This window comes from Elaeis guineensis, chromosome 10 (assembly GCF_000442705.2).
Source record: "Elaeis guineensis isolate ETL-2024a chromosome 10, EG11, whole genome shotgun sequence".
Taxonomy (NCBI): Eukaryota; Viridiplantae; Streptophyta; class Magnoliopsida; order Arecales; family Arecaceae; genus Elaeis; species Elaeis guineensis.
The window spans coordinates 25,987,904-26,006,118 of NC_026002.2; the positions used below are offsets into that span (position 1 = coordinate 25,987,904).

Sequence of the window (18,215 nt, forward strand, 5' to 3'; positions counted from 1 at the left end):
ATTTTTTTTATATTGCATAAAGTCTAAAGCATCGAAAACATCCGGTAATTTGAAAACAAGTAAGAAATGTCGGAGTTATTTACCTCTTTCGTCCTATCCCTTCAAATTTTATTAGACAAATTTATCGAACTAATTTAACATATAAAAAATATAATTAATTTTTATTTAATAAATTTAATCATAAAAAAAAACTATAAATTTGGTGGTCAATCAACTAGACTATTCAGGTGCTGATGTATTCATGATCTCCTAGTCAAGAATTAGATCTGAATAACTCAATCAAAGAATCGTGATATATGAATTGAATTAAGATCAAAATCAATCAGCATGTTTCATCAATTATAAATTTAAAAAATACTCAATAAAATTAAAATAATTAAACAAACTGTACGGATATCAAAGCGGTTTCGATATCATCTTAAATTTGTAACAAGGTTCGTGGATCAAATAGAGAGATAGAGAGAGGGGATAGAGAAAGGCATGAGAGAGAGAGGAGAGAGAGAGAAGGGTCTAAGAAAGCGGACGACGGCGGTGGAGCAGCGAATGGCCGGCGGTGAGGATCGGCCGGTGGAAAATCACGGAAAAAGGCCTAAAAACAGGGGATCCAGGCCGTTCTTTGAGTTTTCGGTCCACGGCCGTTCACCGGCGGCCATGACTTCATCGGGAAGTGTCGTAGGGAGGCTATGGGACTCGACCAAGAGTCCGGGATCAAGAGGCGACGGCATCGCTGACTGGAAAAAGAGGGAAAAAATGGACCGAAAAACAGGGGAAGTGGAGGAAGGTCTTCTTAAGTCGATTTCCAGCTAACCCGATGGCTGGCGACGGCACCCAAAGCCACAGGAAGAAGGGGAAGAGAAACAGAAGGAAGGCAGGGGCTTTTACCTCGTTTCCGGTGGCGTCTCCGGCCCCAATTTCTGCTGGACACAATAAAAGGGATCCGGCGAAAATTAGGAGAAAGAGAGAGGAAGAGAGCCCGGCTCGTCATGGTCTGCTCGGAGGGGGTTTCGTGCCTCCAAGTAGAGCGGAGGGGAGGCCGAATCCTCCCCGGAATCGGCTTCGTCTCCGACGGGATCGGAGGAAGAAGACTTCCAACGAAGTCTTCTTCATCGGGTTTTTTTTTTTTTTTTTTTTTTGGTGGTTGTGGACCTGGGCCGACTCAATGATGGGCCGGACCGGGCCATCACACAAATTGCTGTAGTAAAATATTCAAGAAATAAAATAACTAATTCGGCCATTTGAACAACCCAAACAAAGCAAATTATACAACAAATTTGATAAATGTTAAAATTTTTCCATAGGTCTTGAAGGAGGCTCGAGCCTACCCTTCCATTGTAGGTTGCATGGAAACAAAAAGAGCAGCTCATGCACTTTTGCCGGTAGAAATAATATTAAAATGAGGATGAAGGAAAAAAAGGTCGAAGAAGAATTATAAGTGCCTTGTCCTAACTACTACTTCGCAGACTTCATAATCTTCTAAGAAAGAGCAATACTTTAAAAACAGCAGTTTTCTGATGATTTCGAGATTTGATGGATAACCTTATGCCAGTTTTTCAGGCTTTGATCAAGATTGGATTTGGGCTTATTATTTGGATATGGAATTCTGGAGATCCCAGTCCCAATTCATAAGTGGGCTGACTTAAAAACGTAAGGATTCCATTGATTACCGCCCATATTTAACAAATCTGATAATCTTAGAGACTGCAATAATGGCTGGCCTCAGTTTGGATTTCTTTATTAGCAACTCCATATGCCTTCCAAAAATTTTAGAGGGAACAATTAGTCCAAAAGTTAGTGATGGTTAAGATGATATCCAGTTTTGAGGGGTTGGTGTAGCATGGAAAGGCAGGTCCTTGAGCTCCTAGAAATTTATTGGTTCCCACAGGCCTATAATTGTTCATGAAATATTATACCATTGCTACTTAGCTGCTGTTTGTAACCATGGATACTTTGGCTGGTGGATATTGATGTAACCACCTTTTTAGACTGCATTTGTGTGTCCCATGCCCTGGAAATTATTTTCTACCCCCCATGCATGCGAATAATCACAGTCGCTTGTGTTGATGAATCGGGTCTACAAAAACAAGCGGATTGGATTGTCGGCATTGATGACCACATAAGTGTAGGGTATAATTTCTTCTTGTATCCATTTTGCTTGTTTTAATTTTACCTACTTATTCTCTACATCCTTTCTTTTTTCCTCGAAGAAAAGGAAAAGGGAACACCAATTGCCACTAGCCTACTAGTATAATAATCACAATCTGGGGTTCAATGGGCTTTGATCCAGTAGTGAGGGTGATTATTGCACTAGCCCTCTGGGCCACTGGTAGTATGAATATTTCCATGGCTATTTGCCTCTAGCCTGTACCAAATTGTCTTGAAATGCCCAATACTGCTACTAGTCTACTACTAACATTGCTGTTGTGTTGATGAATTGAGATAACTTTATATGCTGGTGCAGTTCAGATCTGGATTTTACTTGATTCTTGATCAAGATCTCAACTTTGGAGTTTCGATTGCGCCTCATCTGAGGTTGTCAGGAAAAATGGTTATTATGGAGGGATATCACATAAACCATGCACCCTTAGAAACAGTCCACACCGTCTTTTAGGGTTACACATCCTCACTGTAAATGCAAATGCGCTCTTCTTTTTCCTTTTTAGAACTAGGATGAGAATAAGATGAGAAGGGACCGAACCCATACATATCCATCAACGAAAATGGCTAATCATTGATCCTTTCCTGAATTCTTCTTTTTTTTTTCATTTTTTGAGAGAAAAAAATGATGAATAAAATTCCTTTCTTGGGTACTATAACATAAGTGCCGGCATGATCCTACCATATGTTATATAAAAACTAAGTTATCAATATATTGGCCAATATAACGACGTCAACTTAAGTGCCTTTCAAGATTTTGATTTAAGAAAAAATAATCAAAATCTGATTTAAAATGATACATATTAGATTCATCCACCTTAGCTGATATATGATGTCATATCAGCCAAGCTTGCAATATGTTGGCTTATATCAGATGAGATAACAAGGTTCAAAGTAATGCTAGGAAGAGCCTATCCAATCACAAAAGTTCATGATGCAATGAGATACAAAGACATCATTGTGATTCATAAAAAGTGATACAATAAACAATGGCTGAATTATTAGTTGCAATATCCAACTGAACTTTTACCATGCTAAAAGTGGAATTTCTTATTGTAACACTCTTACAAGGGCCAATATCTTGGTCTGAGATGAAAATCTTGATTTAAGAGGAGTATTAAAGTTAGTCCAATTCATTTTACCTTCTTGATATGTAGTGCAGGTCACTAGAACAACTGAGAACTGAGGCTGAAGAAAGTGTTTGCATTTTTATCATTACCCTTTTAAGTATTGCAGACTTCATAATCAGCCCCTTGCGAGCTTCTACTTGATTGATAACTAATCACATGAGGCAAGTCCACTTTTTTAGTCAAATCTTATTTGTTTTGATTTTAGTCACTCTTTCAGTCGGATACAAATCTAAAACTGCATAGAAGAAATTTCTTTAACCAAAGCCCAGGTGTATCTCGTATTCCCCGGCAAGTTTCAAAGAAATTAAGTGGTGGCTTGGGTGTCAACTCCACTTCCAATCCAATTTCCACCTAAATCTTTTGTTCCAAAGTTGAAAAGAAATTTTCTAATAATGACCAAGGGATGTCAACCATAAACTCCTAAAATTAATAAATAAATTTGGCGCAAATAAGTCACAAGACCAAGACTCTAATAAAGCACAAGCGTTGCAGACTAAATTATCTCCTAAACATGGGCACGTATCAAAGTTCTGGTGGTACAATTCATTGAATTTACAACAACAGAAGTTAAATCCATTGCTGTGCTAGCGACTTCACCAGAAATTAGCATTACTATTTGCTTTAAATCGATCTAACTCCCGGCTTCCCTTCAGAAAGAAGATACAATCAAGTAATTTTTTATATATATTTTTTGTCAGATCTTGAGATTCTTGTGCTTGACATGCGATACGGCCATGGAATTTTAACCCTGCAATTAAGTGTGACCTGATCTGTGGAGGAAGGTACCAATATAACAATGTTTTCCACTCTCAGGCCTGATCCTGTTAAAGGAATCCATCTTTTCCAATGTGCCTTTTTATTTTTCATCATCTTTTGTTACCAGAAGAATGTTTTACAGGTATGCATACAAATTTTTTGACATCCAAAAAATTTGATAGAACATCCAACATATTTCGTTTTTTTGTTTCTTTCTTTTTGAGAAGCTCCACGAATCCAACGAGGAAAGCAACATTTGAAAATTTAAGCAATCAAATTACAGTTTTTTCCCCTTCTGTGTGGCATCTTGGAGGTCTTCTATCTACAAGTGCAATTTACTAAATCTACCCCTAACAAAAAAAAAAAAAACTTTAAACATCAAAGATAAACAATGTTTAGCCATTCTCAGTTCTATCATAGCATGTTTCTCCAACTTTTTTTTTATATCAAACATCTGCATCATCTATGCTTCTTTCTATTGTGTCAATGCAAGACCCCACCGATTTACCAGAAGACATGGCCTCTGCTAACTGTGATCTAGCTCTTTCATGACGACGCAGTATTAAAATGGTATTCAGCACGGCCCATCTCACCTGAGAATCCGCTTTCTTCTGTGTGAACCCCAGGCTTTTAAGTAACTTATCCAACTGTTTCCGGCATTGGGAGGGAGGGATGAAGAGAGTCAGAACCAGTTCGCAGTGAATACATTTTTGTTTGAATTTTTGAACTGACCTGACCAATGTCTGAAAGTCCACCTTCAGAATATCCAAATAGAAGGTACTCCGTCGCCACTCCAGCCAGAGCGATGCATGAGAACCTGTTCAACATCTGCTAAAAAGCAGTTCAGATGAGGTACCATTCAAAGAAACTAATTGCAAACAGGTTGATATATGCTTCAGAACCTGTTAATTTGTTAGCTCAGAGAAGGTGTTTATGAGATGACCTTAACTGGTGGCATCCCTTACAAAGTTGGGTGGGGCAGTAGTGGATGAACCCTACGTGAACATGAAAGGTCATGATCAACTTAAAAAATATTTGGTTTTTATGGAACAAAAGCAAGTTTCCGCGTCCTTGCTTGAACTTGAGAAACAATTTCAATGAACAAAATGATGGGGATATTTGCAGTATCTCTAGTGATCTAGCAATGTATATTGATCATCATAACCACAATTAAATAATTTATCCGACCTTTCCAGGCCAGTCTTTGTAGATCATCCCTGAAAAGTTATTGCTTTCCACAATCCCTGTCCACTCCCATTCGCTCACACACTTTCATTAATTATCCTCAAATAAGGGTATCCTCCAATCTTTATTCCAGAATAACTGGCCCAGTTTCCCATGATTTTTACCCACTATATGTTCGACTTATATGAGCTTCCAGTAAGCTCTAGCTGTCCTCTATATCAAGGCATCCATCCACTTTTCTTCCTATTACTATGACTTTATCCTTTCTATTTGTGTAAATCCATTACAACTTTCAACCTTAACTGTGTTTTTCTTGTGCACATGCACCATCATCACAATCTGATACCACCATCCATACAACAATTTATGGTCATACATAGGTTTCACAACATTTCTCCCCCTAGTCTTGCAAGCATGCAGCTGTCACACATCCTTCCAAAAGCACATCACCTAATTCATCGAGCTCATTATATTAGAAATATGTTTTTCCTACCTTCACATCCATCTGTAAAGCTAAATCAAGATAACATACACAATTATCATGGGATAGTTTATAGTCACATCAATACAACAGAAACAGTAACTCCAGGATTGTTTATAAAGACATCAATTGTACACAGGATGCATTTCATTTATGTTTACCAATATATTTACATCCAATAAGGAGTCCATTAAATCATAACTGACAACCATCATTTTAAAGAGATAAGGTTCTATATGTGTGTTTATTCAACCTTCATATTTCATGAAATAATAAGTTGACGTGCCAAATTCTTGAAATTGGCATAATGTGAATGATGATTATGGGATGTGTTAATTAGAGGCACAAGTTGTTTTTGACCTATGGGCAGGGCTGCAGGTGAACCTAGTTTATCAACAATCTGGCCTCAGTTAAATAGCATGCCAATCAAGCTCCTTTGTTTAGTAAACAAGATGAGCACAGGCTTTAATCTAAGCTAATAAACAAGCTGAGATCTACATTAGCTGGCCAGCATGAAGGAATAAAGCTCTGATTCAGCAGAAGTTTCTTTGCTCTTTATTGCTAACTAGGTTAAATATACCCTCACACTTATTATTTCTCAAGTTGCTCCCATCTTTCCCCCCTATCCCACGCTCCACACCCCCCACCCCCCTCCTCCCTCTCTCTCTCTCTCTCTCTCTCTCTCTCTGTGTGTGACCTCCCTGAAGTCGCTTGTCCTATCCTCTAAATGTAAGTAGATTGGGCATTACCCAGTTTAAAAATAAAATAAAATCACAACATAAGTAGATTGGGCAAAATTGGACAGAACCAAAAAACATGGGTGGACCTCATTAAAAAAACTACAAGATGTCATATAAAAGTATAACTCCGATCAAACTAAGTCCAAATTTACACATATTATGGTCCAGATCCAAATCCTCGACAAAAACTAACGCAGTTCATTCTCATGACATAAAATCAGCAGACCCACTAACCAACTGCTCTACCATTATGAAAGGGAGGAGGAATCAAAATCAGAAAGAGGAACTGGAGTAACATCCTTTTTGCTTTGGCAAGAGAATGAAACAACTAAAAGATTAATGTTTGTTGAGTCTTCTGGTCTGAAGCTTTAGTGTGTATTAGAAGAAGGGCAACTCATTGGACCCGTGACACCCCCATATTAGCTTCTGTTATACAGAGAACTGTAGCAGAGATGCCACCTGTCTAATTAATCTTAAAAAAAAGAGAGAGAGAGAAGAGAGAGATAGTCACAGAGAGAGAGAGAGAGAGACAGGAATACTAAAAGATTAGTGCCGGTTGAGTCCTCTAATTAGACAGAAAGACCTGAGTTATGTCTGTCTCCACATTCCTTCTTCACAATCAACAATGCACGTGATTAAAACAAAACCAAATACTTCACCCAACTAATAATCATTATATCTAATAAATATACTCCACATAATTTAGTATTTATTTGCAAGGGAATGAAACAAGATAAAGACAGTACAAAAAATATTGAAAAAGATGAATAATAATGGAAATCTTCAATCAAATTGGAAGATCACAACCGTCCATATTACCTTCCACATGAACCATTCATGCTGACAGTGTCAAGGAATAGTCACACGCACAGCACATGACAATATCCAGTAATAATATATACGAATCTGTATGCCACAAAGCATGCATTCTTTTTTTTTTTTATGTAGAGATGCCAATCAAATATCAAATACAATACATCAAAACCACAATAAAAATACCAAAAACTTATACAGAGCCAATTTAGTCACAAGATTGGTTTTCAAAGATTATTATATCTGCTCGGCAACCTTACTTTATCAGTTCACAATGCAGCTTGTAAGTTTGTTTTCAAGATGGTGCAACCATGTGCATGTATCCTTTTAGGCATCTGCAATTTTAGCTCTAACAGATATTCGCAGAGACAAAAGCAGAATGACCTAAAGAACAGGATTGTATTGGTATGTGTGTGTCTGTGTGTGTGTGTGCGTGCGCACATGCATAGATGCATGTATTCTGAATAAGCAATATGAAAAAAACAAACTCAGAAAAAAAGAATATCATCAATGACAACTCCGCAACAGCTTTAGTACGATCTCTTCTTTGAAACAAACCAGTGTTATAACAGAGGAAAGGAGTCTCACCTTTGCAGTTACTTTTCCCGTGACAACCTGCAAAGAATACAAAAAGAATAGATAAAAGCCTAAAACAAGAGTAGCACATCAGACAATAGTTGAACCAAAAAAGTAATCATTATTTTCAGGATATGCCATCACTTTGTCCTTAAATTCAACTTCTAAGACTATTGTAACTGCTTATGGCAGTATTCTGACACAAAAACCTCCTCGGAAGCAAACTTATATTCTCAGAGAACTCCAAAGATGATATACATGCAGAAAACCGCATTGGTAGTGTAAATTATAGTTTTAAACAAGAAAATGAATTATTTAAGGTGTTCTTTAGCATCATCTTATGCTGCATCTGAATGCAGTTGCATATAGGACTCAAGTGCAACTTCTTTTGTACAATATTCAGGAGGGAAATATGCTCCTTGGCACTTCGACCAATGCATGCTAGAGCATAACCAGAAGCTGCAGCTGTGTCTCACAAATAACATACAGGATTATTTAGGTTATTCATAAAGCTGTGCACTTGGTTTGGATCTATATAATGTAGCTTTTTGTTAAATATTCCGATATGATAACCCAGAGGAGAGAAGGGGGGAAAAACTACTCTAATACAAACTTGTATTTTCATTCACATGCATGACTGCATGTAAACTGAAACTTTTCTAATTTGTAATAAACATTTTAAGAACTGTAACCGACAATTTTTGGAAATAGTACATAACTGCATACTGTTCATACTTCGTAGTCTAATGGGAGAAGCACTAGCCTACTGTTAGCATAAATCTGGTCAGTGCAGTAATTGCATTCATATGAATTGACTTGCATTGTCAAACTCCACGAGGGGCTCCTGAAGTTAACAAAAAAGCAGAATAAGAAATGGTTTTCTCAGGCCACACATGATAGGCCTAGCATCCACCTCATGTTGGCTCTAAAGCCAGTCTCCCCCACCGAAATAACCCTCTAATATTCCCTTTATATAACTAGCAAAATGTTAACCAGTGATAGTCATAAAGTTTTTAAGAACATTTGACGGTTTCGATATGGCATCAAACTATTGAACAACATTCATTTAAATAATGCCGACATAGTGCATCCCCATCCATTTGTTAAAAGCTTCCATATTTGCACCAAATTTAAGAGGGTCTGAAATTCTAGTTATTGAACCATGTTTCAAGTCAAAGTTCTGCTCTTACCCAAAAAAAAAAAAAATCAAAGTTCTGCAAAGAGATATAGATAAGAAATCCTTAAATGTTTAGGTATTAAATTTTTTTTTTTAATGTTTAAATAGAAAGTGAGCCTTGGTGCAACAGCAAGGATGCTCCATTGTAGTCTACGCATCATAAGTTCAAATCACAGAAACGGCCTCTCTAAACACAGACGTAACAGTGCATATATCTAACCTTCCCCAGGCCCCACAGTGGTGGGAGGGTCTCACACACAAACAGAATGTGCAACAAGAGCACCCGCACAGCTACAAATGACCAATAAAAATGTTTCAGCTTTAGTCACATGGAGTACCAAGCCAAGCAATTGTATGCTGCTCATCTAGCAATTGCAATGATCATTGGCCCTTCAGCACATGGGGCACAGTATTATATTGTTAAGCAACCAAAATATAGTTGACCTTTTCCTTCCACATGAATTATTCCAGCACCATGCACTATCTCAAGAGTATTGTGAGGTTAATAGTACTAGCACACATTGAGAAACAGGTCAAAGAGACAACCTATAGCCACCCTACAATCCAACAACATACTATATTGAAAAGATCAATGATAGCATATTTGGTACCGGACCCATACCAGTACTATTCTGTAACAGCGTCGGTACACTACGGTATAAAATAGCGAGATGTACCAAGTGTCGATACAATACAAGACTATGTACCGGTTCTATACCAACATAATATGATACATCCAATATGGTACAGTACCGGCCAGTACGGCAGATCTTGTTTGATACAATGAGTAAGCACACAATGCTTGGCATATTCACCTTACAGTATTGATAAAAAGAGATTGATAAGGATTGCCCCCATTATACAGAACAAAATTATAAAGCATCTAGCTTTCTCACAAGCTATAAAACATACCACCAATATGGCACAAGCATCCAGGTTAGTGCACATATTTGGCATTTTAAAGCACAACATAAACAAAATGATATGGCAAAGAGGTCACAGATCATGATAACCATGCTTCAGGAATTTAAGACAAGCAGGAAGAATTTCAAGAAAAGATTTTAAGAAAATTTTTGAAAAGTAATAACCTTTTAACATTGGATGGAGCAAAAAAAAAAAAAAAAGCCAAGGCAATCTTCAGGTTCCTAATTTAATGATGTCAATAGCATGAAGGCAGTGGCACATGTCAAATCTAGAACGGTAAGAAAACAGAACAAGTAAATAGAAAACAAACTTACTTCATCAATAAATTCAAAATCCACAAAAGACGTTCCGGCTTGCACATTGAGTGATCCTTCTTTCATTAAGGCTTCCAAACTTGATAATGTGTATCCCTTTGGAAGGATTCCAAGCAAGTAGGCTATCAAGAAATGACCAGCTTCATGCTGCAAAGTACCCATCCTTGGAACATTAGTTCCTGAAAACAACTAGCTCCAATGAACATATTTAAAACCAAGAAATGCCGTACCGGGCCGAACCGCCCGGTACGGGGCGTGCCGAACCGTCCCGACGGGAAACCGAGACAGTTCCGGCATGCAAAACGGCGCATGGGGAAGAAAGGAGAGAAAAAGAGGAAAAGAGAGGAAGAGAAAAAGAGAGGAAGAAAAAGAGGAAGGTTTGCCGGAGGGGCTGTCGGAGGGCCTTCGGAGGACCGCCGTGGCCGTCGGGCGGCGTAAATGCCTCCTGCGGCTCCACGCGTGGAGCAGGGACGATCCGCCCCTGTTTCTCATTTTTTTTAAAAAAAATATTTTTCAAAATGAAGCCGACATGGGGTTTGCCGGCTTCACTTAAGTGAATCCGGCAAACGACATGCCGGCTTCATTTTGAAAAACGTTTTTTTTTAAGTGAAGCTGGCAAACAACATGTCGGCTTCATTTTGAAAAATATTTAAAAAAAAAAAACAGGAAACAGGGGCGGATCGCCCCTGCTCCACGCACGGAGCCGCGGGAGGCGTTTACGCCGCCCGACGGCCACGGCGGCCCATCGAAGGCCCTCCGACGGACCCCCTCCCTCTTTTTTTTTCTTCCTCCCTCTCTCTCTCTCTCTATTTCTCTCTCTTTCTCTCTTTTTCTTCTCCGGTTCGGCTTTATTTTCCTTCATCGGTTCGCCTCAGTTCGGAACGGAACGAAGGCGTGCCAAACCGTACCGCCGGCCGACTGATCCAGCCACCGGTACCGGTTCTGCAGACCTTGTTTCAAACATATAATTTAATTTGATTACTAAGTGCATGTGGGCAAAAGTTCAGACCTTTCAGGACCGTTTTGGAGACCATCTGATTAAAACATTATGATTGGTTGCCAGTTAATAATCATTATGAACTAAGCATGACTAGAGCATCTCCTATTCTTGCAATTAAATTCATGCCAATTCAATTGGGACTAAATTAAGAAAAAAATAATTCTCACACTCATGCTTTTCTTCATAACAACAGGGGAAATACACAATGAGGAATATTTGAATAAAGAATGCTCAATGCATAACATGACTAACCTGAATAACCCTGTTGTGATATTTTTCACTCAGATTGTGACCAATCGTATCCAGCACCAAGTTCCTCATTCCTCCATCAAAAGACGCCTAAGAGATCTCAATCAGAAAGAAGCCAAAACAAAGAAATAGATTTAAGCTTCTAAAAAGGAACTTTAGCAAGGAAAAAGGCTTGAAAAGACAATACAAAGTCCAACTCCCCTCAACAAGATAGGAAACCATCATCCTAAAAATATCCCCATTGAGATATAGCCTTGGCTTAATTGTTTCCTTCTTGGGTCATCTAATGAATGCTCTCTTTTGCTTGGTCTTGTTACATTCATGACCTCCATATATCGTTCATCCCTTGGTTTACATAGAGTAGAAGATGTTGCTATTTAGTTGACTTGCACCGAAACATATAGAACAACATACAAGTCACCATTATCCATTTGTCCTACATTCATGGTGAATTCACTTGCATAAAAGCTATACACCCAACACTAGTTAATTTGTAATGACCTAGGACTCAACCAAAAAAGCAAGTCAGAAGGTACTTCTTGGGTTCCTTGGCTCTGTAGAAGTAACCAAAATCTCCCCATCATACAATCAATGTGAGACTAAACACAAGACCCACAGGTCCTCACATACTCCATCTGTTTAAGCCATCACGTTCTTGCCAAGCTAAGTGTCCAATCAAAAATATCCAATCACAATAAACACAACCAGCTCGGCCTTAGCCACAAAAGGGCCTATGATGCAATGTCACCTCATCACGCATGGGCCATAAATTGGGTCTGCTCTAATACCATTTGTAACGACCAAAGACCTCAGCAAAGAAGGTAGCTAGAAGATGATATTTGGGTTCCTTGGCCTCAAATGGAAGTGCCTAAGATTTCCCTGGTGTACAATCGATGTCGGACTAAATACGCAACTGCACAGATCCTCACACATATTTCTGATGTGCAGTGGCATCTTGAATTCGTATATGAGGATCTGTGTGGTGCTAATATTTAGTCCCACATTGGACATACGCTAGGAAAAACTGGGGTGCTTCTACAGGATTGAAGAATTCATATAATATCTTCTGTCCAGCTGTTATGTAAAGTCGTATGCCATTACATGATTAGTTAGATAATAGTCACTCCATAATTTAGGTCAGGATACCAGCATCCCCATGCCTCAGTTATAGCTGCTTGCTTATTAAAAGAAGATCCAAGTTTGACAACGAGAAATAAAATGACAATATAGCACACGAGGCTCCAACTATTGCAAGTTTGCAGGGGTTAGATGCATGCAGCCTTACCCCTGCATGCAGAGAGGTTGTTTCTATGTTTTCAAACCCATGACATTTAGGTCATAATAGAACAACCTTAATGCTAATGCTGATAATGGAAAAGAAAAAAGAAGCCTAGCATAGTAGCATGAATCACTAGAGAATCTCAAGAAAATAGTGGCACAATGTCCATCAGAATCTTTATTCAGGCTGGTGAAGGAATATTCAATGATGTACTCTCAAAGCAATTCAACAAATAGCAATACAAAATGGATGAAAAGTAGAGTGGTAAGGTTTCTAAAAAATGACAACACAAATCTATAGGTAGCCAAAAAGATTGGGAAATAAGTAAATGACACACCAGGATAAGTCAAATATAGAAGAATAGGAAATGGATCATCTGGACATCATCTAAAGACAAGGGCATACTATAGATAGTACAGTGTAACAAGGTGATTTGTGCAAAATGGAAGTACACAATCCTAAAAATATACGGGAACCATAACAGGAAAGAAAAAGGTTGAATAGGCAAACGGGACTTAAACTCTTCAACGGTTCTGCAAACACAGCTTCATTTTTTCTTTTTTTCCAAGATAGAGAATACCCTATTTAGTATTTACTTGCAAAGAAACTGATGAAAAGAAATTCTTCTTTTTCTGTTTTGGTGCAAAAAAGAAAATTAGGGGAAAGAAAAAAGGAAGAAGATTTAATGTTCTCAAAGACTAATTTTTTTCTTCCCCGACAGAAAGCAAGTGGGTCAAGATTGCCAGCTGAAATATGAACAACTTTTTCTGCAGTTCTCCTGGTTCATCCAAACAAGAGAAAATCCTTTGGTTTATTTTCTTTTCTTCTGTTGATTGACACTAGCTTTCCTTTTGTCCAAAATTACAGAGCTAAATGGTAAAATGACTATTTTCATCATTTATTTCTTTCATTGAAGTATTTTTCAAGTTCATGTTGCTCAAATTAGTCCACTTTTATATTTGTTTAATTACTCAACATGCAAAATTGTGATTTCTAGATCAAATAAGGAAATTTTAGAGAGAAGAAAAATCAGAAGAGATTTTCTGTCTGAGAAGTAATAATGAAGAAGATATATCTGCATGTAAATTTTCTTGATGCTTCCTTGCTACAAAAGCTTATAAGCATGAAGCAAATATTAACATTTGCACAACAAAAGTGAGACTAACAACAGCTAATTTTAGAAATTTTTGGATATCAAAAACATTAAGTTATAAAACTTATGCACACTGAATTTGTCTTTACTGAATCTGTATCATTAAATCAGAGGCAAAGATCTGAATAAACTATTATCAACCCCAAAAATAAATGCACATTTGAATGTATACATTTTCCCCTAGCATAACTTAATCTAACAATAAGTTCTATTAATCCGGGCAATGGAAAATGCAGTTCAGTAAAACAGGAGATATTAACTCACCAAATCTAACGTCCATAGAAACAGTAAACCTAAGGAAAGGTACAACATTTGTAGTTGAGAAAAACCAAAAGCACGCCATGCAGCAAAGCCTCCCAGGACTGCAGCAAGTTGAAGATTTCTCTCTATCGAACCCAAAGTTATATCAATAGGAGACAAAAAAGCAGCAGTGTCAATTCCATTTAGCTTCAACTCATCCAAGCTATAGAGTCTTTGTGGCACCTAACAGCACAAATTTCACACATTAAACAAGGAAAAGCTAAACAATTGCCCTGATTTAAATAAATAAAGAGAGAAAGAATTATCTATATGTATATATGAGGTAGATAATCATCACAACAGATGGGTATTTATGAAAACTTCAACATGAAGCAGAATATGAGTGTTTGCACATTAGAGCAGTTTTTGTTTGGAGTGTCACAATTAAGAGCAGTTTTACATTCTGCAATTGCTTTGCAGCATCAACCTGGAAAATAGCCAACAAGAGGAGTATTTAAAATACAAAGCTCTCAAAAAACATATGAAGGTTAAAAATGAATAAACATGTCATAACAGTGACAAATGGGGAGCTAAATATCATTTGATATCGAACGTCCAATGGATAAAAACTAGAGTTCCAAGATTAGCAATTTTCAAGACAAACAAAATTCAAGTATGGTTGTCCCATGAGTATCAAAAGAATTATTGAGATGCACCTACTTGACCTTCTTAAAACTCAAGCTAATCCCCAACTATTTGCCTGGAAGAATCATTCAATTAAAGAGCAACCTATCTGTACTTCAGACTATATGGTGTATGGTTGGTAACCATGGAAACTGACAGCACAATTTGGGCCATTACAGGCACAAAAAATCCAAGAATATTATAACTAGTGAATGCTAAACCTTGTTGTAACCTACCATACTCAGCCTCACTGGCACATTATACCTAATGTATCTCTTGATTGTATGCATAGACCACCTTTTATTTGTTCATATCGCTATATAAAAGGTGCATCAATAATTTTCCTCGGAAATACTGCCATGAAGTGATATATGACAACAAACTCAATCATTTACCCATCTTGAAATGTGAATCTCATGGACAATATGCGCATTATATTTCCATAGTCTAATATAGAGTGCAAACTATGTGCCTTAATCATAGGTAGAAACTCAGCAATATCAAGGAATTAGTAATATTTGTTGTTTTCTGTAAGAAACAACCATGTAATTCAGAATTTTAATACCTGGAGACCCATAATTGTGTTGCAAACCAAATATTTTTATTAAGGGGAGAAAAGTTATATAGCATCACAATATTATTGTACTACATATTTCAGGCAAGCATTAGCTTCCTATGTACACCTGTAGAAGAAGCATATTCTGTATTCAGTATCCCTGGATTTGCCCCACCTAAATCAAACTAGACAGACAGCATGTTTTTTAAATTTACAATTAGCCTTGAATGAGTTGGATGCACTACAGAAGCATCACATAACTAACATAAAATTAACTAGACAATTGTCCAGGTTTAATTGACCAGAAAACACCACATACAATTAAAACAACATGAGATGCAGGTACATTCATCAAAACAAACCCTGGCACACTCTATAGGAAAAAGCACCATACAAAGGAGAAAATATCCAAATGAACAACCTGCCTTGCTGCTCCAAAGCACCGAAGACCCCCAGGCTTTCCTTGCAAATCCTTGACAAGGGAGAGAGCTCCCCTCTCATTGCCCTTTCTCAGCAACTCATCAACTTGTTGTAGGTCTTGTAACCGTGAACCACCAGACTTCAGAGTGAGAGAATCTAGAGATGATTCAGAGGAATTCACAGCTCTGACTGTCAGCACCCTCAGCCTAACATGCAGCGACACACCACTGTAACAGATCACCAAACCCATCTCCTTTTCACAAATCAGACATCTTAGAAGACAGCCAGAGTAATTTTGTTGAAACAAATGAACTTTTTTTTATCTCTTCGCTCTTCCAAGAAAAAGGGTAAACCTCAACCACACAACTACCCAGCAAACAAGCAAACGACTTAACTGGATATCAGCCCTGAAAGTGACATCAGCGACATCACTTGTTCTTCCCATCTGAACCACACAAGTTGACCATGGGGTTAATGTTCAAAATCAAATCCTGATTAAGTACAGACAATATGTAAATACAAAAAGAAAAATAATATAAAACTCTAGAAGTCACAACCCGTAACAAATACCCTATAACAATGTAATAGCAGATTCAATAAAAAACATTACCTCTCGGGCTTAAGACAAGCCCTACAAGGGGTAGAAACACAAGACAAAACCCATGATCAAGGACATCAACACCATACCATTGGACTACAAACCCCAAACTCAAGACACTCTGATCCATCAAACAATAAGATTTGAGTACAACCGGGATCAGAAAATGCAGAAAGAAATTATATGAACAAATTCAAATTGCCAATTTGCACCAGGCAAAGAGCATGTCAAACACAGAAAAAGATCATCATCTTGGCAATTTTTTTGTATAAAGCAAAGGGTATAGTTTGATTCAATACCAAAAAAAAAAAAAAATTACATCGGTCAACCCAGTTCATACATCAAGTTATCAACACCCCTGACACGAAAACCCCCAAGGGAAAATACCCCGATCCTTTCATGAAAAATTTTGAGATTATTAAAACTCTAGAACTCCTGCGATGCAGAACCAAGATCTCCCTTCTCCTTCCCTGCTTTCTTAGGCAACAGAGTCTGATGGATATTAGGCAAAACACCGCCATTGGCAATTGTAACAGTCCCCAGAAGCTTGCTCAGCTCCTCATCATTCCTCACTGCAAGCTGTATATGCCTTGGAACGATTCTACTCTTCTTGTTGTCCCTCGCAGCATTCCCAGCCAACTCCAGAACCTGAAAAAAGATCAAATTTGAGAGGGAAAAAAAAAATCAAATCTTGGAATCAGAAAACTCACAAAAATAGAACAAAAACCAAAAAGATAAATTTTTGCAAAAAGAACAAATTCTGAATCAAGAAAAAAAGAAAAACAGAACAAAAAGAAAAAGATCAAACTTTGAATCAGAAAATCAAACAAAACCAGGACAAAAACCCTAGGGGTCGGGCCACTGACCTCAGCCGCAAGGTACTCAAGGACAGCGGAGAGGTAGACGGGGGCACCGGCGCCAACGCGCTCGGCGTATTTCCCAGCCTTGAGGAAGCGGGCGATCCGGCCGACGGGGAACTGGAGGCCGGCCTTCTGGGACCGAGAGACGGACTTTGAGGACTTGGGCTTGCCCCTGCCTCCCTTGGTAGAAGCTGTGGAACTCATCTCCCTCTTGGATCGAGGTAAAAAAGGAAAACCTGACCCACGCAGAAGGCGGAAGCGGGGGATCAGAACGAGGGATCTCGCGGTTTTCTTTTTCCGCAGAGAGGCGTAATGGTCTGAGATTAAAAGGGAGAGGGGTTGGTTTATATAGGCGCGGGTGAGAGGGCGTTTTGAAAGGGCGCTTCGCTGCAATTGGATGGATGGGTGTGGCCACGGATCGCCAGCGTGGAGAGAGTGGGTCTTCCAAGTGGCCTGATCGTAGGGCGGACACTGGGAAAGCGGAGAAGGGAATGGAGTCCGCACCTCCGCCGGGACCGGAGTGGGCTCCCAGGGAAAATTGCCATGTTTCCATGTTGATTCCAACATCCTCATCGGTCACTCCAGTTGACAGTTTGTAGTGTATTTCTAAAAAAAATTATATTTTAATCTCTCAACTCTTAACGAATGATATATATTGCTGTAAGTCTCCAAAAATGAAAGTTGATGATGAACCGGAGTGTTGAAGTTAAGTCAATCTAAATTATGAGTGAAATCTGCAAAAAAAAATTTAAAATCGTGAAATGCCTTCTGATTTAAAAATCTTTCGATGTTTAAGTCAATCAAGACCTCGATGATGAACCGAACTGAAGTGTTGAAGTTAAGTCAATCTAAACTATGAGCGAAATCTGCAAAAAAAATTTTAAAATCATGAAATACCTTCTGATTTAAAAATCCTCCGATGTTTA

General features: G+C 38.2%; 2 protein-coding genes across 3 annotated transcripts; both read right to left on the reverse strand.

The window, feature by feature from the left end:
- Positions 1–4,274: 4,274 nt before the first annotated feature.
- On the reverse strand, positions 4,275–16,195 carry LOC105059926 (uncharacterized). 2 transcript variants are annotated; one of them, XM_010943441.4, is made up of 7 exons: positions 15,833–16,192; positions 14,196–14,414; positions 11,503–11,589; positions 10,251–10,397; positions 7,848–7,874; positions 4,773–4,868; positions 4,275–4,687 (listed from the first exon to the last, which is right to left on the reverse strand). In XM_010943441.4, exons 1-7 carry the CDS (start codon positions 16,079–16,081, stop codon positions 4,487–4,489), a joined length of 1,026 nt encoding a protein of 341 aa, XP_010941743.1. In that variant the 5' UTR covers positions 16,082–16,192; the 3' UTR covers positions 4,275–4,486. The 2 variants fall into 2 exon arrangements, with proteins under 2 accessions (XP_010941743.1, XP_029116252.1); XM_029260419.2 differs by lacking the exon at positions 10,251–10,397 and having other exon boundaries at positions 15,833–16,195.
- A 476-nt stretch (positions 16,196–16,671) lies between these two features.
- LOC105059925 (histone H2AX) lies at positions 16,672–17,620 on the reverse strand. The gene is made up of 2 exons (XM_010943440.3): positions 17,296–17,620; positions 16,672–17,077 (listed from the first exon to the last, which is right to left on the reverse strand). Exons 1-2 carry the CDS (start codon positions 17,491–17,493, stop codon positions 16,856–16,858), a joined length of 420 nt encoding a protein of 139 aa, XP_010941742.1. The 5' UTR covers positions 17,494–17,620; the 3' UTR covers positions 16,672–16,855.
- Between the last annotated feature and the right edge of the window lie 595 nt (positions 17,621–18,215).